General features: G+C 39.3%; 1 protein-coding gene across 2 annotated transcripts; it reads right to left on the minus strand.

The window, feature by feature from the left end:
- Positions 1 to 7: 7 nt before the first annotated feature.
- On the minus strand, positions 8 to 20,650 carry inpp5b (inositol polyphosphate-5-phosphatase B). 2 transcript variants are annotated; one of them, XM_080308037.1, is made up of 23 exons: positions 19,760 to 20,650; positions 17,966 to 18,044; positions 17,584 to 17,681; positions 17,420 to 17,449; positions 17,197 to 17,307; positions 16,069 to 16,212; positions 12,496 to 12,586; positions 11,798 to 11,968; positions 8,641 to 8,742; positions 8,235 to 8,349; positions 7,253 to 7,369; positions 5,151 to 5,338; positions 4,932 to 5,043; positions 4,736 to 4,845; positions 3,247 to 3,382; positions 3,023 to 3,133; positions 2,650 to 2,815; positions 2,154 to 2,389; positions 1,910 to 2,017; positions 1,551 to 1,635; positions 987 to 1,114; positions 786 to 897; positions 8 to 438 (listed from the first exon to the last, which is right to left on the minus strand). In XM_080308037.1, the coding sequence occupies exons 1-23, from the start codon at positions 19,815 to 19,817 to the stop codon at positions 329 to 331; spliced, it is 2,718 nt and encodes a 905-aa protein (XP_080164163.1). In that variant the 5' UTR covers positions 19,818 to 20,650; the 3' UTR covers positions 8 to 328. The 2 variants fall into 2 exon arrangements, with proteins under 2 accessions (XP_080164163.1, XP_026039412.2); XM_026183627.2 differs by lacking the exons at positions 16,069 to 16,212; positions 17,197 to 17,307; positions 17,420 to 17,449; ... (1 more) ...; positions 17,966 to 18,044; positions 19,760 to 20,650 and adding an exon at positions 15,100 to 15,247.
- Between the last annotated feature and the right edge of the window lie 402 nt (positions 20,651 to 21,052).

Genomic DNA, 21,052 nt, shown 5'->3' on the forward strand with positions numbered 1-21,052 from the left:
CACAACGTGTTTGCAGACATTTTATATATAAAAACAATACACTTTTTAGATCAGAGACATGAAAATACAAATTGTTCTTTTTAAATAAAATATACATACATTAAAATTTGTTAGGCTTCTACATATGCTCAATGATATACAATAAATTCTGCATCAACTGATCACAAACTTGGTTTTGAAATAAAGTGATTAGAAATAAGAAACATCACTGACAGTAATAACTCTACATAGTTATACAAAGAGGATATCAAATCATTACAGTTATTTCAAATACTGGACGTTTACAGTTTTTAGTGTTCAGCTTCAGCAAGGGGGACAAGCCCTCCATCTAGGAGGAGCTTTGGGTCAGGAAGTGCTGAAAGAACTCCTGAGTCTTCCTCTTCTCAGCAAGATCCTGCTTTGCAGGTGACTTCAGAAGCAAGGAGGCAAAAATGGTGGCTACACATAAAGAAAATATATTGTTCATATTACACAGTATAGAGAAATCATTCATAAAAACATAGTGTCTGTAATAATTTTGACATTTCAAGGAATGTAACACAGAAAATGACACAAAATGTTTTAAATAGATACATTTCTTTTAACTGAAGTTCATTTTCCTGCTATACTTTAGTTCACAATCAACCTTTATTTGGTGGAACAGATTAGCACAAAGGACATCTTTACACAAGTCCCCAGCTTTACACTGAGCAATAAAAAAAGTCACAAAGTAAAATGTTGCCTAAAGCACAAAGTAGTAATAACACATTTATAAATCAAAGGAACTGCTTGCTTCATGTTCTTACCCAGGATGCTGACATCTAATCGATTGATAGCTGAATTCTTCAAAAGCTCACGGAGAAAGGCAGCTAAATAGTTGAACACGTTTTTATGGCACTGAGGTAGCATGGAAATAACCTAGACAAAAAATACAATACTTTTAACTTTTACAATTTAAGGATTAGTAGAAATGGGTGACTAACTCTGTTCTTTTTTTTTTTCCTTACTTGCTCACACTGGCTGGCACTGGTGCAGCATTCAAGGCAGCGTTGGTAAAATGAGTAGGGAACCACAGGCTCTGGGAGGGCATCTAGGAACAGAAGCAAGGCCTCTGCTACTGAGTGATTACTACCCGCTGCAGGTCAAGAGTAGCAGGGTCAAGGTAGCAAATTTTAAGAAAAAAAAATTACATATCACATAAAAGTACAACATAAATTATACTTAACCCCCCCCTCCCAAAACAAACAGTATTACATTCTAAGCAACATTCAAAACAACACGTTTGCAATTACATGGATTAAACAGCAATACAGAGTATTCGAAAAATCAAGCTTATTACTTTCTGTAATTAGCTATGGTCATCTAAGGTCCCAACTTTCAGAGCCAATTTATTTGCATTTAAATCCTGAATGTTGATTATTACAGGGCTGCTAAAACCCATCCAATATAGATTTAATGCTCTGAAGATAAAATAAAACATATGTACTGACTGTGCCCTGTGACTTCTTCAAATATTCTATAAGGACAAACAATATTTTTCTGCTAATTTTATTATAGTTTTGAAAGGATACGGAGGGACTCTGGCATCCCCGTGTCAAGGCAATCCCTTATTTCAGCAAATTCAATCCGGAGTCCAGGTTGCTGAAATATGTCTTCCTGCAAATAGAGGACAATACATTCAGACTCGTTCTCTCATTATACACCACAGATTCCCTTCAGCTAAAGAAATTATTTGAAGCGCAGTGGCTAATGCAGCAGAATAAATTCATTGCAAGGATCTTCATTCAGTCTATTTATCCTTAATCACAAAAAGCTGGCAGGAAGCCAAGTGTAGTGCAATTCACATGAAGTGGACACTATAAAACAAAGTAGGAGCATAGTATTGTTTGATTTTATTACAACACTGTTACATCACCATCAATTTTCTGACCTGTTTGACTGCATTGCGGAATAAGTGATCCACCATCATCCAAAGTTCTTTAGGAATGTCAAGAGGCTTTTCCGTGTTTGCTGCGTTCTCCTTTATAGGCAACTCTGCCTGATATTGGGAAGGAAAAAACAGAATGAAAGGCAGTTTAGTTACAGCTTAATTAGTCTCCAATCCTCAAAACTACTATAATGAAGCCCCTGAGGCAACAATGAATACAATAGAGGTATTTCAAGTGAGCACTAACCAGTTGAAGGAGGGTCTCTTGTGGAATGTCTTGAATGGGCTCCCTCAGCTGACATAGTGCATGGATAGAAGTGCCATAACAGCTTGGCAGGTAGTTTCCTGTCACAGAGATAAAATAGTCCTTGCCCCGCTCTAGATGGAGCACCAGGATGTCTTCAATCTCCTGCTTGCCAGAGTTAAGCTCAGGTGCTGTTGTGCGATTTACGAAAACCTCAAGGTCAATATCCACAGAACCACCTAGATATTTAGAGAGAAGCGCAAATTAAAGAGAAGGCTGCTCCAGTCAGTTGTTATGTTATACTGTGGTCATAACAAGCAATTATGACGTAGTACTCTTTGAGGATTTCAAAGACACTATAATAAGCATAATCTGTCAGTTCAAAGGAGTCTGCCACTTAAATCCAAGTCAGTCTCTTTCTATATGACCAGGCTAATGGATTAATGTTTTATTAAAATTAAATTTGTTGGTTTTTACACAACGATGACGTGTTACTCACCCTGAGCAATAAAGCCTTTGGGGGGGTTGGCTGTGAGCCAGGGCTTGCTGTATGTGAACTCATTCGGCTTTGGAATAAACTCAAACTGACATGGGACCTGCCCGTCATTCAAGAGGCTCAACGTCTCTGCCTGGTGCTGCATGAACTTCACGTCCTTGAAGTGGAACTGAGAAAAAAAAAACAGAAAAAAAAAGGGGGGGGGGGGGGGGGAAGCAGATTTATGAGCAAAGATTAAAAAAAAAAAGTTTTTTCCTTCAGATCATGTGAAGCTATTGTATCCTTTGAATGTCTGCATAATGCACTCTTTCATTATTTTTTTTATTATTATGTATTTTAATTTAATGCCAGGGAGAATCGTAAGGTGAAGCTTTACCTCTCGCTTGGACAAGGTTACAGATGGAATGCATTCATTCTCCATTTTGTCAATATCACGAACAATTTCTTCAAAGGTCTTCTTATAATCCTCACTATTTATCCTCTTGATCTGCAGGATGAAGAAAAACAGGATTAAGTAAAAGCAAAGAAATAATGTGTACTTAAAAAAAGCCACAGAATAAATAAATAAATAAAAAAAAGCTCTTCAGCTAAATCATTTACCTCAATGATGAGCAGGGAGCTGACAGGTTTGTGGTCACTGGTCTTCAGAGTCATGTGACTCTGGTAATGCTGTTGCTTTATGTTCTTTCCTTTCCACAGGATACGATCGCACCACGCAGGGACACGACATTTTTCACTAAGTTCAAAATAAATGGCAAACATTAGTTCCCAAGTGTCTATTTTATTACAAAGCAATAAAACAATGAAGGCAGGAATTATCTCTGACTCCATTTATCCATTATCAAAATTAATGACACAATCCCTGCAGGGAGATTCTCTTGTGAGGTGTTGCAAGAGTACTGAATATTACACAACAAAGCTCACAGTTCAGGGCCACATCGGATGGCTAAACCAATTTATAAAGGACACTGATGCAAATGAGATGTAGTTTTTTTCCTTACATTGCTCAAGTCAATTCTTAGGCAATGTAGCTCTTGTACACACACTCACTGGCCACTTTATTAGGTATACATATTCAACTGCTTGTTAATGAAAATATCCATTCAGCCAATTATGTGACAGCAGCTCAATACATTTAGGCATTTACAAGCTTATAACAAGCATCAGAGTATGGGAGAAAAAAGGTCAGAACAGCATGGTCACTGGTGCCAGAAGGTTTATTTGGAATATTCCAGAATTGGGAGCATAGTTTAAACCTCACAACCTACCTGAGTATAATTACTAACACTGTCCATCCCTTTATGACCACAGTCTACCTATCCTCCTATGGCTGCTTCCAGCAGAATAGTGTGTGTAACAAGGAATAACAGCATGTCACTGCATTCAAATGGCCTCTACAGTCACCAGATCTCAATCCAATAAAGCACCCTTGCGATGTGGTGGAACTAATTTGCATCACTGATTTGCAGCCTACAAATCTGCAGCAGTTATGTGAAGCTATCATGTCAATGCGTAAAAATCTGTGAGGAATTTTTCCATCACCTTGTTGAAACAATTAATGGATGACACTACTAATGTGTACCTAATAAAGTAGCTGTGAGTGTATTCAACAAACATTTGATCAAAAAACAAAATGGAAAAAAACTTTAAACACAGCAGAGCTTTCTAAACAGTCTTAACGGTCAAAAAATCACTCTGCATTGTCTTTGCAATGCTGCAGTCATCAACCTCAAGCCTGACATTTCTATTATAATGCTACTATGGTATTCTCTTGAGGCTATCCTTCAGTAAATACTATAGACAAAAACCAGAGTTAAGCAGCTCTGAATAGAGGGATAATTGTTTGCAGAGCAGGAAGCTCCAACCATTTAACAATTGATGAGACAGAAATGTCTCAACAGAGAAGGAAAAGAAATGTGGGCTGATCTGAATCACTGGTGTGTCACAAAAAATGTGATGATAACACAAGCAGCTATAGTGTTCGAACTACAATGATAGTATGTCTGCTACTTCTTTCTGTTATCAGTTTACCTTTTGCTACGAACACTGACATGGAATGACTTACAATGCCTCCATGTGAGAAGATTACCTTGTATCCCAACTGTCAGAGCCAGTGTCATATTTGTAGGTGGGCTGGAAATCAATCTCCCCCTCCTCAAATCCCACAAACACAGCCTCCTCGTCGATCTGCCTCTTGAGCTGATGACCACACGCAATAGGTAAATATCACTGCTCACAAACACGTTTGAATACAAAACACATCAGGAAACCATAATTAATATTACCTGATCGAAACTGTGCAGAGTTTCAAAGTCCTTCTTGCTGATGAGACCCTTCACGTTGTCAACGTCAAGCTCACTAATTCTGTAGTTGAGGTCCCCGATCCATAAAATAACACTAATTCAGAAACAGAACACAAATTCTAATGAAATAGTCATAAATATGAGAAACTTGTATTTATTTATTTCATTCACAATGTAAATTTTAAAATGACAGCTACTTACTCGTGCTTCATGATAGTGAGTGGCGCCTGGGTGAGGTCAGGTTGGCGAAACTGAAGACGACTGCAAATATCCTTATAGTCCTGATTACGTCTCTCATATTCCTCAACATGAGCAGCAAGGTGGGAATTGACCACGCAGATATCAGAGTTGTGGAAGCGAAAACGGATTGCCACAGCTCCCTTGTTTCCCTGTGAATCAGTAATTGATTAGAATGGACAGAAAACACTGAAACGCCTCCGCAAACACTAAAATAAAATAACTAAATGTTTTTATTTACTATGATTTTACTCATCTGCTAAACAATAAGTCAATATTATGCAAACAATTTCATGCTTGGCATGTTTTGGATATTTCTTGCTGCAATTCATAAACTAGTGTCCCATTACTGCAGGAAAGGATGGAGTGACCTTACATAGCTCTACCCCCCTCCCACTGGTCCCTAGCCAGCCATCTGCTCTACTCTGCAGGGACTGCTAAGTAAGCACGGTCGCATGAGTTAAGAATAACCTTTCCTGCACCAGTGTATGAGAAATAAAGTTGAAGCTACTGTAGGAAGAGCTTCATGGATGAATAAGCACTGAAGTGAATAGTTCACAGGAAGTAGAGATGCCTTTTCATCATCACAGGAGATTGTTTGTGCTTAAAAACTGCCTCATGCATTGCCATCTTGGTAAATGGCAATACATGAGGCAGTTATAAAAAAATAAAAATAAAAATTGTATGGCAGTTGACAGACATCATAGCATAAGCCCAATTTTTGTTTTCTTTCATCCTTTCAATTTTCATGTAAATGCTAATACTCAACACTTCCTGTTTATATGTACCGTATATGAGGAAAATCATTTCAATGTGAAACTAAAACAATGCTATTGACATAATCTAAAACAGAAAGGCAGAATGTGTACAAGGACCCACACCCAAGCACTGCAGAATATTTGCCAATTTATGCAGTAAAACCAGCCTGTACTAGTTCCTACATCATTTCTAGCTGAATATAAATGCTAATATAATTGTGGAATATGTCAACTGATCTGGGTGGGGGAAATCCCTCAATAATATTAGGGTAAAATTAATTTTTCCTGCTGCTTGCATACCTTGGCTGATAAGCCTACATGGTCACCTGACAGTAAGCTCAACCCAACAAAATATAGGATTTTTTGGGATCCTTAAAGAATGTTTTCCCTGTGCCAGGTCCTTAGCCCACAAAATGTTGAGAACCCCTGACCTAAAGCTCCTGACTCTGTATGGTTTATTTCTAAAAAATTATTTCCAATTCCATCCAATCATTTCTCAGATTCAGGGTCATGGTGGGGCTGGAGCCTATTACTGCTACCATGAGGTAAGAGGTGGGGTACACCCTGGACAGGTCCATTATAAACAGGGGTGCACATAAGTGGTCAGTGGCCAGATAATAAGTTGCAACTTGCATTTGCGTACATAAGATTTTCTGGAGGAGGACATTTGTTTAGAACTCTTAAAGATGTCGAAGAAGCAAGCTCCTTTCAGCAATTACTTTGGTGTTCCTCCACCTCCAAAGAAATGTCAGAAGGAGTCCGAACCTCAAAAGAAGCGCGTATTCTCGGAAAAGTGGTTGCAGGAGGTGAGCTGGCTTCAAACAAATGATGAACACACAGAGATGTGGTGCAGAATATGCCCTGAAAATGCCACTCTAGCGGACAAAAACAGTGCCTTTTATATGTACGCAAACGCGCGTTGCAACTTCTTATCTGGTGTGCGTCTTTTATTTTGACAGCGAATGCGCACCTACGGACCACTTATGTGCACCCCTGATTATAAACCCATAGGCAATATGGAATCATCAATTAACCTAACCCTGACTAAATGCATTGCTTTTGACTGTGTGAGTACCCTGGAGAGAACCCACACATGCATGGGGAGCACATGCATACACCACACAGAAAGGTCTTGGCCAGATGCTGGATTTGAACAAAGCAACTTCTTACTCTGAGGCAACAGTGTTAACCGTCACGCAACCAAATCCCGTGGTCAGACACCACAGACATCAACTTAATGACTTTGCACAATACCAGAAACCTATATGATGACTTGTGCACAAAGAGAGTTTGAAATACTGTCCTTACCATCCTCCCCATGATGCCAGTGCCTACAGTCTCAGCCTCCACGTCTGAGATGAATTCTGCATGCTCCTTCTTCACAAAGAAGATCAACATAATGCCCACCAGGCGCGCCAACTTCACCTGCAGAAACAGACCAACAGTATACAAATGATTTCTTGTGGTTAAATGAAAACATTTTTGATGTTGCACTGGAACTCAAGAGATTGTGTAGCCACAAGACATGATCAGAGATGCTTTAGTGCAGTTTCTGTTGCTTATATCAGCACTTTGTCAGCGTCAACTACTAGGAACAGTAAAACGGAAGCGGAGAATCACATCTCAGAATAAGACACAGTTGTGTATGAGGAGCGCAAAGTACTTCATAATAGCTTTAACTTATGTAAGAGTTAAAGTGTCAGAAACAGAGCAGCCAAGTGTGCTTCAGTCAGAGAACTCGCAGTGGATGCAGAAAAAAAAAATCCAACAAACTGACAGGATGGTGACCTGGCATATATCATGTGGCGTTTAAGGCGATTTGAATAAAAAAACAAAACAAAAAAACAACCAGAGCTATAAAAAGAGGAAGCTAATGTGCTGGTCGGTACTCTAAGAATGAGGAAGAACACAAAAGTGAAGACAAAAGACAAGAAAAAGAGGCAGATCAAAAAAGTAACCTAAAACCTAAGGTCTGACTAAGCTTATGAAAGCAACAGGGATATAATAACTCCTATTAGAAATAAACAGTAATAATCGATGTAATAAGATTGTATGATAATTATTATTACCACAGAAAGGTGGTGCTAGAAGTTCTTGAAACTGTAACGCATGCATTGTATCAGTTTCAGGAAACTATTTTAAAGTGTGACTGTTGCCCATGTAGAAGAAAACCAAACATGCCCTCTAAAATGAAGATCAGTGGTGTGAATCGTGACATTCGCAAGTCTTCTCAAATATCAACTAATAGCAATGAACTGCAAGATGTGAGGGAGAAAAAAAAAATCCTTACTAAGGCATACTTGGCATCTGGATGCAATGCCTCAGACACAGCTTTTGTCCACTCCTGTTCCTTGGGGGTGTCATTGAAGAAGAAAGCCTCTTTACTGAGGTCAAGCTCCTGAAAACTGCAAAAAAAGGGCAAATGGTGAAACTTTAAGGGTTTGATTTCCACTTCATCCACAAGTGCTATGGTACTGACTAAACTTTTTGGCTCCTTAACACCAAAGCGGTAAACTGAAACAGGCCGGATTAGTGGATACACAGTGCAAAAATCAGTGGGCAGGCGTCTTCAGCACTTAAAACTGGCTCAACGGCTGCATGCATCTGTCAGAGGTTTGAGGAGTAAATGTCTGTCTTTGTAATAGGATTAAGCGGAGCAGTGCACAGCTATTGTTCAGCAGGAGAATATGACTTACCCCACGCAGTACATGTCAGGGGGCTCGGGAGTGCAACTCAGCCAAGGACGGAGGCTTTCCTTTGGTGCCTGTCCGTTCACATTGTATGTGCCAAGAAAAAAGCTGAAACAAAAGAATGATGAAAAGTGAGCACAAAACAAAGGAATAAAATTATAGCTTTGACGGGCTCCTCCTTTGCCCCTCCCCCCCTCAGTGGTTAAATGGTGAAACAATAATGTCAGTCTATATCAAGCTTATGCCCTGCTGCTTTATTGTAGCAGTGACTCATTTCTAGATATTTTAATTCTTTTTTTGTATGTTTAAGAGCACAACTGCACTTTTGCAGAAGTAACATTTATTAAAATGAATAGGAGAAAAAAAACCTGAAACGAAAGCAATTGCTTTCAAAGGTAAACCAACAAATACTGGAAGAGTCCTACATGTAATCCTCCACCAATCCTCAACCTTTTTGTCACTGATCAGGATTTCTCTCAAACTCCTTTGTCAAGTTTTCTAGGTTGCTTTTGACTTCTTTAGTTTCTGTCTGGACACACAGTATCCTGGGTGGGCAGGTGTCATGAGCTTGGATAACCAATGGTCAGCAACTTTCTGAATGACGGCAAACAGGCAGAAAGTAGTGTCAAGTTTCTACTTGTATCAGACATTAGAGGTTGTGAAATAATCAACACTGTTAAAATAGTGTGTTACAACAATTTGTAACACAACATATACAGATGACTAGTGGGTGCAGCTGTGGAGCTGCGATGCCATATTAGCCAGTTAACTAGATAAGTGCGGCTAAATAATAGTATGTTTCTATTTGACTGCATCATTGATGCAAGAAGACTGCAATCATGTGGACAAAGAAATTGTCAAAAAAAACAAAAAAACAACAACAACAACAAACAACTTTCTTTGTTTGTTTTCATCACAACATGTACAGATATCTCCAATTAAGCTCCTTTTCCATTAGGACCTACTCGGCGCAACTTGCCAAGACTAGACTCGAATCAACTGGTTTTCCATTACAATGGAGTCCAACCTAATGTGCTCGGCTGTTGTTACAACAACGCGTCCGAGCGTCCCTTGATGTAATTGGTATGTGACACAAACGGCAAGAATATACCTGCTGCTCAGTCTGTGGCTTTTCCTCAGACTCGGGAACCAACGTGTTGTTTTTGTAGCAATTTCTTTCTTTTTCTTCTTCTTTAAATGGCGGTTTGAATGTTTGTGAACGAGATGCTCTCATAACTCATCAAATGATGACACTGATCAGCTAATCAGTGGCAAGCAGTCTGACGAAGTCCCATTTTAGTACCTGCTCGGATTGCTTGGAGCCCTGGCCGAGCAGGTCCCATTTTAGTACTTGGTACTATGACCTAATGGAAAACCCTGAAAAACGTCGCGAGTCAATCAGAGTAAGTACTAATGTAGTCATGGAAAAGGGGACTTAGTGTCATGGTTTTGCTTTATTTTATAGCTACAGGCTGGTAACTGCAGATTTATCAGTCGGTCTTCGTCAAAGGTGTTAGCAGATAGTAACACCATCTTAAAAAAAGAACACAAACTAATCAATGACCTAGTTTTTAATCTTAAAAAAACAACTGTAAATACTTTATAAAGAATATGCACATAAACAAAACCATTAACATAAATAGAGCTGCACCACTTTCTGACTCTTGGCCATCACTTGCTAAGCTATCAGCCAATGTGGAGGGCAGAGCTGTAGGGAAAAACGAAATTGAAAACAAAGAAAATGTACTGAAATCAAAACAGTGTTGAAACAGAAAGAATAAAAAAAAAATGCAAAAGAGAAATCCTCATTTCCTGTATTTAAATAATCAATATTATTGCATAAAATGTACAAAGACAAACACATAAATGTCTTGTGATCACTGAGCAGCCTCACTGCAATTTAAACGGAATACTGAAGGCAACATGCCGTGAGAAATCGTGAGAGGGTCGAGCCCTTGCCATTTACATCCCCACTGAGGTTTATTCTACAGGTCCAGCTCAAAAAAAGGCAACTTCCTTCCATTCAATGTGCCGCGTCTCTGACCTTCAGGCGGCTGCTGTTTTCCAAATGCTCTTTCACAGGAGCAGCATGGGGCTTTTTATTTTGTGCTGACTGCCACTGAACCTTAAAACACTTTCTGCTTTCACAGCCCGAGCCTCAGCTAACCAGAGAAAAGCTGAAACTATATTTACACAAAGGGAGCTTGGGACTGCTGCTTTTCTAAAGCTTTTATTCATAATATTCATATCAGCATGGATTTTTCCCCCCAGCGTGTCCCAACTATACAGTATAAAACGAGACAAAAGCAGACAAATGCATGTGTGCAAGCACGATACTAAATGTCGGCCGTTTTTGACTAAAGGCACAACACTAGCTTACTTCTTGTTAATCATATACGGCTTTTTAAATATGTCCAACATTACATATTTAGCATACCCTTTTACATGTATGTATGGGAAACAAATATTTCCCTTTTGGATCTAACTCACTCATGTTTATCATATTCAAGATTCCTTCCATTATGGTTACAGCTATTTTCAGAGTGTTCAGAACGTCTGAGACAGTGCGGCTTAATTTAGCACGCAGCAAGACAAACCCACAGATGTTGACTCATGCTTTTTACATAACACTTCTATCATCCAAACTGTGTTAACAGTTACACTGCGGGCACAGAGTCTTCATGCATAAACCATCTTTTCCACAGATTTTACAACCTGTTTTCGATTTTCAAACTGAACACCAGAGTACATCGAAATACAACTCGTTTAAAAATATCTGCACTCACCTAAGTTGGAAACTTGGGAGTGGTTTTTTTCCCCAACTTTTAAAGCTTACAGTGTAGATCTTAAAAACAAATTACTATAATGTACACGTTGTCCGGCTTAAAGTGACTTTTTTTTTACTGCTTTAGACCAAGAAGAACAAACAGGAAAAGATCACATCACTTCTCTTTAGATTAGACTTCCCCACCCAGAATACCAAGGCCTTACCATCATCATCAAGGAAGCATTTTTTGCTACCTTTTTTTTTTTAAATATTGATGATGCTTATGCAATATTCAGGAGTTTTAAGATCACCAACATCTATGTGCCTCTATCAATGAGCCAAACACACTTTTAATCAGGGCCACACTGGCACAAAAAACAATAAACAGCAACATACCTGTGATTTTCCAAGAAAGTGTACAGTTCCTCTTTTTTCATCAGCTCACACTTGATAAGGTTGTCGCGCAGGCCAAACTGCGGCATGGCTAGTATGTGAGCTTTGTTTGATGGGGTGTGGCTGGAGGATCGCACCAGGTCATCCCGGTCCTCTCGAGTGGAGATGCCCAGGCTGCACACCAGAGAAGAAATAACGTGCGTGATTTGAGATGGAAAAACTGAGTCACAGAGGGTTGTTTTCTTTCTTTCTTTTTTTTTTTTTTTTTGCGGTGGAGGGTGGTGGTGGGGGGGAATGTTTTAACAATTAGGGAGATGCTAGAAATGCTCATCTCCAGCTGTGTATTAACAGTCAGCATAGTCTTTAGCCTAAATGCATTAAGCCATACTTACTGGAGAGCTACAGTCTTAATGTACAGCAGTTCAACACAACAAAGACAACAATCTCTATTTCCAGGTGGTCAATATGGGATGAGCTAAGTTGAGAGGAGAAAATGTAATATGCCCATATCATACAGTCTTCCAGGAACATCCTGAAACTTAACTCCAGCACAGGGAATAGACATTAACTCAAAGCAAAGCAGGACCGAAAACAGACACCGTCTTTGTCTTTGTATTAAAATATAACTGTATTAGTGTGGGTATAATGCAAGACTTCCCCACCCTTGAAAAATTATGAAAAGATTCTCAAGGCCTCCTCACCTATCTTGGTTGGCAGACGCTCTGGACTTCTGTGTGCCACCGTTGGAACCTTTCTCTTTTTCTGAAGTTACTTTTTTGTCTGATGATTTCTCTGTTTAGGAAAAGATAAAACAGAATGGTTAATTACATGATTGCAGGACAGCTATGCAATCATAACTGCCTGCACAGTGAACCACAAACAAAGTACTATTTTCATTTAGCCGGTTAAGATATTTTATTAATATATTAATAAACTCATATTTCAGCCTTTAAACAACCAAAATGTAAGAATAAAATTAAGCTAAATGTGAATAAATATAAGTCATAAAAATGCCAAGTCAGAGCTTAGTTGTTGGGGCAATCGACTGAGGCCTCCTCCTGCAGATGGATACGGTTTCTGCATTCCAAGTAGCTGGATTTAATGGCTGAGTGCGAAGTATTAGACAGCATGCCCCTGTCTCCTGAAGCTTGGCAGGCAAGACAGCTGGCTCCAGTGAAAGGGAAAGCCAGGTTCTCTGAGCAGGAAATTAAATTCTACAAAGTTATAATAAGCTACATTAGACAGTACAAAGCAATGACCCAAAAGAGTAGATACAATCTACATTAAAAAAACAACAACACAACAGTGAATTTCTTTTCTCAAAATTTGTTTTAAAATGACAAACTTAAAACCAACTGGTCTCTTACTGTTTTTACAATATGTGTGTAACTCTTTTCTATGTGCAGCATTTGAGACATGAAAAAAAAGAAAAAGGAAATCATATTTATGTAAAACACAAGGTTAAAGAAGTAAGACAACAAAGCAGACAAGGCATAAACCAGTGAAACACAAACAATAATAAGATAGTAATTTTAATAAAGTAAAGCAAAAACACGTGCTAATAAAACTGGTTTTATAGATTATTTTCTTTTTTATTAGACATGTCTTTTGGCAGAACAGCTGCAGCATCAAAGTCTGCTGTTACTTTCACCTCAGCAGGCAGTTGATGTCACTTTTTCTGCATCGTTGTTTTAGGAAATGTCACTCTAATTACCAATAAGACAGGTTGTGACATGTGCACCAAACCCCAAGAAAAGGTCAACATAAAAAAAAGGTGCTAAGAGTTCAAGCCATTTTAAGCCCTATTTAAAAATCCTGACACTAACACTCTGACATTTTAATTAAAAAACAGCAACTCTGTTGTTTCAGTCAACAAGAAAATCCCTTTATTTGACTGACAGAACTTCCAGCAAACTGTGAAATTGCTCTTGAAAACACTACAAAAGATGCTCTTATTGCACACACAACCCACACGCAGCTGTCAAACAGCACTTACCCAGTGTCACACAAAATGCATCAATAAATAAAAGTCAGTGGATGTGTATGTCCATTCTACTTCACTTTTGAATACCTGCTGCCGTGCAGACAACTTTTGAAACAAATCTCGTGGCATTAAATGCACACATGCTACTGACTGGAGATCTTATCATATTTCTGCATTCTCAAATCAGCAAGGAAATGACTGCAAAACCTTGTGGTCTTATACTGTTGCATGCACGTTATTAAAGACATACAAGTTTTTCTCTCTCTCTCGCTTAAAGTACAGCTGCTTATCTGTTAGATGAAAAAAAAAACCAATTTACAGTTAAAAACAGTACAACCAGTATGAGGCTATGCGTTTAAAACATTATATGGTACATCCTGCACAGGCTTTAGTATCTTTATCCATACAGCGGAAATCCAGCTGTATGACCTCTTGCTCACTCCATTTGTCACAGGATGCCTCTATAAGTGTGCAGCTACACGTAGCATAAGTGGCAAACTCTTCTATGAGGGCTCTCTTCCGTATTAACGCAGGAATATCTCTACAAAATACAACCGGCCAAAGTTCATCATTACACTGCTTCACAAGCAGAAACACGTCAGATTGCTCATATGAATTATTTTTTTCTTTTAATACTTAACTGTAAATTTACATCTGCTTAATAAACGGTTGGAGCGTCATATATTTTAATTGGATGACATGCAGACTTTTCTTTTTGAAGGCGAAGCAGACAGTAAACGGAGACCTATAATAACAGAGAGAGCCGGTGGGAACAAAGTTTACAGGCAACTGATTGAAGCTAACAAGCTAAATCGGCTAAGAGGATAAGTCGGGAGTGAATGGGTGAACGTGGAAATACCCTGACAACAAGTGCAAATGGCTCAAAATTCAAGACAAAAAAAAAAGAGCCTCTCGGTGAACGACACAACAATGTGTCACTAAAACGTGTTGTTGCAACATTTTTCCTAACAGGTGTTCCACTTCTTTTAAAACCACACAATGACGATGATATCGCGGTGCTGAAGTCTGTGCTAGTGCTAGCTGCTGTTCTCTTTAACCGAGCGCCTATGATTCTATGATTCGCGGCGAAAAAACAATGTATCGAACACATTGCTACATGGATGTGAAATTACCCAGTTTCATCGATAAGCACTTAAGCTAATGAGGCTAAAGTTAGCATTTCTTGACAGAAGAACTAGAACTGCACGCTAGCATTAACTAGGAAGCAAGCTTATCCCGGCCGGATGGCAGGGACCCCAGCGTTTCTTTCACCTCCTCAAAATCAACAAATTAAACCAGGAATAGTTTTTTTTTTCCATACCAAAGTCTCTCATCTCCATAGACATCTCCATTTATTGCTCCCACGCATTCTGTGCAGAAGACCAATGTCCACTCAGTCTCAATCCAAACGCTATAGTAGTGGGAGGAGTTTACACTCCCACCGCTGCAGAGATAAGACACCGAAACAAACCTAATCGACTATGCAGATTGAAATCGGAAGACTCAACAACATTGCATCAGATTAGGAAAATTAAACATATAACGAGAGATACATATTTAAAAATGATTTTTGTTTATTTGTTATGGAGGTAAGTGTGTTTGTGTGGCACTTGACTGACAAAAGATGTTGCACGCAGAGTTTTACACGGTATCACATGCTGTGTGATTTGCATAAGGTCATTCCATGTTTTGCATACTTGTCAGCAGTAGCATGCCAGTAAAACAGAATGCACAAGCATAATGATTGATTAAAATCTGCTTAAAATCACACAGCATGAGGAACGTACACAAGTTGGGAAGCTTTTCTGTTTAAAAGCAATGCACAAAAACACTCCGATATCTCACATGGCTTCTCAATTTGTTATGTTTTTTCTTTCATTGTTAATAGCAGTTAACAATAACTGCACTACATTTTCTGTTAGGCCTATTGGCCCTGTGAGCTCTCGCTCTCTAGTTTACTGTGGTGCATTGAATGAAAAAAGGACAAATTAAAAATACAGGTTATTCCTGTGGTTTTCATGCTTTGTCACGTCAAGATGTCCTTTCGACTCCTTTCAACTCACGTTCAGATGGAGTCAGTTGAATTCAGAGGAAGTGGCATTTGCAAAATTGGATGTAATTTATGGTGCAATACTGACACGCAAAAACTGCACACACGAAGAGACAAAATGGAGAACACGTCCCAACATCCACTGCACAGATGCTGGTGGACCAATTCTAGTGCAGTTCATTTTATTGCATAGGGAGACGTTGGCAGACGGCACATACAAATTAAAATAAGGTGAAAAACCTGTTTTTCCATGCTGGTTGAGTTTAGTGAGAGTTGTGCCAATGGGTGCGAGGGCTTGTTTGACAACTTCCTGTCCTCTAGTGTCTTTTTGGTACTTGGTAATCCAGTCAAACTTGGGTATCTGTGTGGGAGTCCTGCAAACATCTGTGAAAAAAAGCAGGGAGGAAAAGAATGATAAAAGAACTGTAAACGATTCTTGCCTTAATGAGAAATTCGACAAGAGCCTGGTGTGCACTTTAAGGCAACACGAAAAGTGTTAAGAATGAGAAAAGTTGCATTTTGCAACTTCATTTTAAAGCTACCACCTAAAATTCCTTGTCTTGTTTTCAAAGTAAATTACCCTGTAAGTCAACCTCCATGGTTAAATTCACCTCTATGGGCTCACCGTGAGAATTTTTCTTTTTAACAACAGCCGGCATGCCATTTGTTCTTACCATCACTGGTGTCCCACAGCAAATTAAAAGCCTTTGGGGCTCTACTGGGAATACCGCAAAAAACACACATCAGTCTTTGCTTGTGTTCATTTGGGACTTCCACCATGAAAACGGCGAACTGGTGGGAAAAGCGGCACATCCATAACAAAGCACACCATCTTTGACCTTTAACGGCCTGATACTTTCAGATGAACAGAAAGCAGGCTGTAAAATTGTGGTGCAAATTAACTAATAAAAAGGAAGTAACTTATCCTGTTAACTGTTGTCATGTCTAATTTTCATGTCCCATTGCTAAAAGCTATGTGCACAAAGATTAAGTAAGAACAGCGTATACTGTCCAAACTCCACCCTTCCCTCTCTGCCTGCTAGCAATTCTCGCACAGGGAAGTGTCACCACCAAAACAGCAATAACCAGGAGTCTTTTTCCAAATAGATATATTATGTGGTTTTCCAGAATAATATAACCTCTAGGTTATTAACTCAATATGTATTGTTTCACATAGGTTACTACAGCAAAATATTTGTGCTTTTTCACACTCTTCTTCACTTAAGATTCAAATGACCTGTCTTAAACAAATAAGATGCTGGTGCTACTGCGAATTAATACTTGATTCCAGTGAACCGACAGCTTTCAAAGGTTATTCTTGTTTCTTGCTGGATGTCATGTAAACACATCATATAGGGGCTAACCTACCACTCCACGCCTTGTTGACTTCGCTGAGGAAGAGACGCGAGTTGGAGCCAAAAGGAAGTTTGAGGTCTAATTCTTCACCTTTGTAGCTTATTCTAACTCTGGTATCAGCGCCTAAAATCAGAAGAAGAATGCAGGGGGCGAAAACAAGATGTTCATTATCGTGTGGTGCACCAGTTATGCAGCTTATTTCTAATTGGGCTGTAATGGAAACTAGCACACTCACCCACAACCACAAGTTCCTCTGGTGAGGAAACTAAAAAGATTGTAGTATGAGAAATATGTTTCAGAGAAATTACCGTCACATTATTTTTGATTAGGTACACTGTTGAAATAGCATAAGGGAATATTTATTTGAGATGAGCTAAAAAATATTTAAACACTATTCACCTGTGACAACTGCAAAGTCGACAGAGATGGGTATTATGGCCTCCAGCAATACATCGTCAGCAGTAATTGCCATTCTTCGATGGGTATAAATGAAGATTCTGTAAAAACATTACATTGTAATTTTAAGATTTGTTTAATGAAGTCTGTATTTCAGTTAGTTCTCTGCCTAACTAGAGCTAACACATGCACACTAAAAAATATCCCATGACTGTGGTACCTTTGTCAGGCAGGTTAGTGTAACTCTGTAGTGTACAGTGTTAAGCAGTGGGTGGTACTGCTGCCACCCACTTTTCTTAGAAAACACTTTTTAGACTGAATTCAAACAAACTGCAAAGAACTCATGTCAGAGATATTTTTTCCCCACCAAGCCACTAAAACTTACGCATGCTCGTTTGCAGACTCCACGAGCCCCAGCAGTCTGCTCTCTGTAGTGTCATCAAAGAGGACATCACATTGGACAGCATGATTACGTTTTAGTTAAGGAGAAAGATGTTGTTTACACTTGATGTTTAATATCATATTTATCTGCCAGAAAAAAAAATACCTTTCAGCAAAGTCTACTACAGTGGGAACGTGAAACTGGATTTCTATTCCTTACAAGTAACTATTGCACTTTTTACAGTATTTCTTAATTTCACAGAGTAATATCAAAAGTATAAACCAGTACATCTATATGTCAGCATATAAATAAGGCTAATAAACATATTTATAGATCAAATTTCCTCTCCCCGTTTACATGCAACAATTCACGTTCTTCTCCTCCTCCTTCTCCTTTAGGGGTTGCCACAGCAGATCATCTGCCTCCATATCATCTTATTCCTAGCATCCTGTTTTGTCACACCAACCCTCTGCATGTCCTCCTTCACAACATCCATGAATCTTGTGGTCTTCACCTGGAGGGAGCCTCGCAGCGCCATCTTCAAGACCCTTTCCCCTTTTGCTCCAAACCAGTCAAACTGAGCTGTGCCTCTGATATACTCATTTCTAATCCTGTCCTGGTCGTTCGCAACAAAAATCTTTCCAGCTCTCAGCTCTGTCTCCTGACTTTTTTTTTTAAATTTTTTTATCAGTGCCACTGTCTCAAAACCATATGCCACTTTGGATGGTTTATCCTATGTATTTAAACTACCTCACACCTTGCATCTTAGACCTGGCCCTCTCTCATTCTCACAAATGTATTTGGTCTCACTTCTACTAACTTTTATTCCTCTTTTCCCAAAAGCATACCTCCACCTGCTCCTTACTCTTACTGCAGATCACAACGTCTGCAGTAACTGTTAACTTGTCTATTTCCACTGCAAACAAGAAGGGGCTGAGAGCCGATCCATGATGCAATCTTACCCCCGCTTTGAACCCATCTGTTACTCCTACCGCACACCTCACCTCTGTCTTGCTGTCCTCATACATGTCCTGTATCACCCTCACATACTTCTCTGCCACTTCTGACTTCCTCATACAGCACCAAAGTTTCTCTCTTAGTACCGTATCATATGATTTTTCTAGACCCACAAAGACTCAGCACAACTCCTCCTGATCGTCTCTGTACTTCTCTATCAGCACTCTTAAAGCAAAAATCGTGTCTGCAGGGCACTTCCTTGGCATGAAGCCATACTGCTGCTAGCTCAAATCCTCTTCTTAACTTGGCTTCAGTATCTCTACCCAAACTCCTTATGGTATTATGCAACACTTCATGTTATAACCATATTATTAAAAGAGGAATGACAGTAACAGTAACTACTCTCTGCACCTTGTTTTGAAAACATATTTTTATGCACATCTTACTTTAAGACAATGACAGTGAAGTTATAGGATCACCAGCACTGACAACAAAGACAAAGCACACAGCTGCCACCTTGTGGACAACGTGTCTCACTACAGTATTGAGTACATGTTACCTATTTGAAGGAACTGCTGACTAGACTAGTTTTTAATCTAAAAACAAAAGCACCAATAAACTCCATGTGCACTCAACTGCAATGCCCGGATAGAAGCCTAAGTAAAGCTACTCTTTAGTCAGAAAGATGACAGCCAAGTGGCACAACCCAACAGGCCCCATTTCGAGCTCAGCAGACAGAAAAGCTGTTGCGCCAGTCAAACGCGGTTTTTTGGAAGCATGTAATCTATAGTCTGATTCGCTGGTCAACCAAGAACCAATGCGTGTGAGTCGGGAAGGATACCATGATGCAGTTTTCTTCCCTTTCTAAAGTTTCTTGAATTGCGACGGACTGATCCATAGTGTTGACATTCAAGCTTGCTGGGCGACAACTTTGGCACCACGCACTCCAAACGAAAACCCACTCCGTGGAAACTCGAGCAGCTCAGTTATTTCTCTCTGAAGTGGAAGCGCAGCGCAATGAAAGGGAGCGCAGAAGCTCCGCGGAATCCCACATCATTCCTTTTCGACCCAGAAGTTTTCTTCTTTTTTCCACCTTCCTTCGCTGCTGGCCCAGCCCGACCCAGTCTGCCACGCACTGATTCAGGATCGCGTTGTACACCCAGTGTGACGTCACTCTGTTTGGTTTGCAAAGGCCCGAAGCCGCCAGCTCAAGGACGGTTATGTCTTGCAACACCTCGCACTCCTCAGAAGTTGCATCAAAGCTTTTTGAGGAAGTGTTGATGACACCCCGGTCAATCAAGCGGAAGTGGTCGATTGCGTATTTTTTTTCTTCAAAAAATATTGTATTGCATTTACATCTTACGTTGTCAAAATGGACTACTGTATTACTGTCATTAATATTATTTGATTTCTATTGATCTTGGAGAGTTGAAATTGAAAAACTGTTCAGGATGTGTGTAACGCTGATTTTTTAAAATTATTTTTTTAAAAGCTGCTATCACAATACATGATAATATACTGTGATAACTGTACTGTATGTGCTTTTGCACAGTTGGCACAGGACATACACCTTTGTGCAAAGTACAGTGCTCTGTGTGCAAAATACATAGAGCGCATAATGTGTAATCACCTCTCATTTATGTATACTTTGCTAGGACAAAGGGAAAAGGGTTCAGTGATTTCTTGAATCATCATACTGTACTGCAAATAAAGCAAAAACTCAGAGTTTGTACAGTTCTAATGGGCTCTAAAGTCATTAATTGGTATTACTACCTTTATTCTTCAACACAGCCTGAACTCTCTTGTGCAGGTTTTCTTGTTATTTCTTTAAGAAGTCTTCAGGAATAGTTCCCAGGCTCATTGAAGGACATTCAAAGCTCTTCTTTGGATGTTGGCTTCATTTTGTTCTGTTCTCTCTCAATATGATCCCACACTGCTTCAGTAATCTAGAGGATGTAAATCCATGACTGATAGTGTTCCATTGTGTGTGTTTTTATCCCTGTTTTTAATGCACTGGCATTGTGATATTGACAAATGAAGCTGTTGCCAATGAGGCAGTTTCCAGATATTGCTGCATGCATGTTAAATCACCATGCACCTACTGAAGCTTCAGTGAACAGTAGATGGATCAAG

Source organism: Astatotilapia calliptera, chromosome 11 (assembly GCF_964374335.1).
Source record: "Astatotilapia calliptera chromosome 11, fAstCal68.1, whole genome shotgun sequence".
Taxonomy (NCBI): Eukaryota; Metazoa; Chordata; class Actinopteri; order Cichliformes; family Cichlidae; genus Astatotilapia; species Astatotilapia calliptera.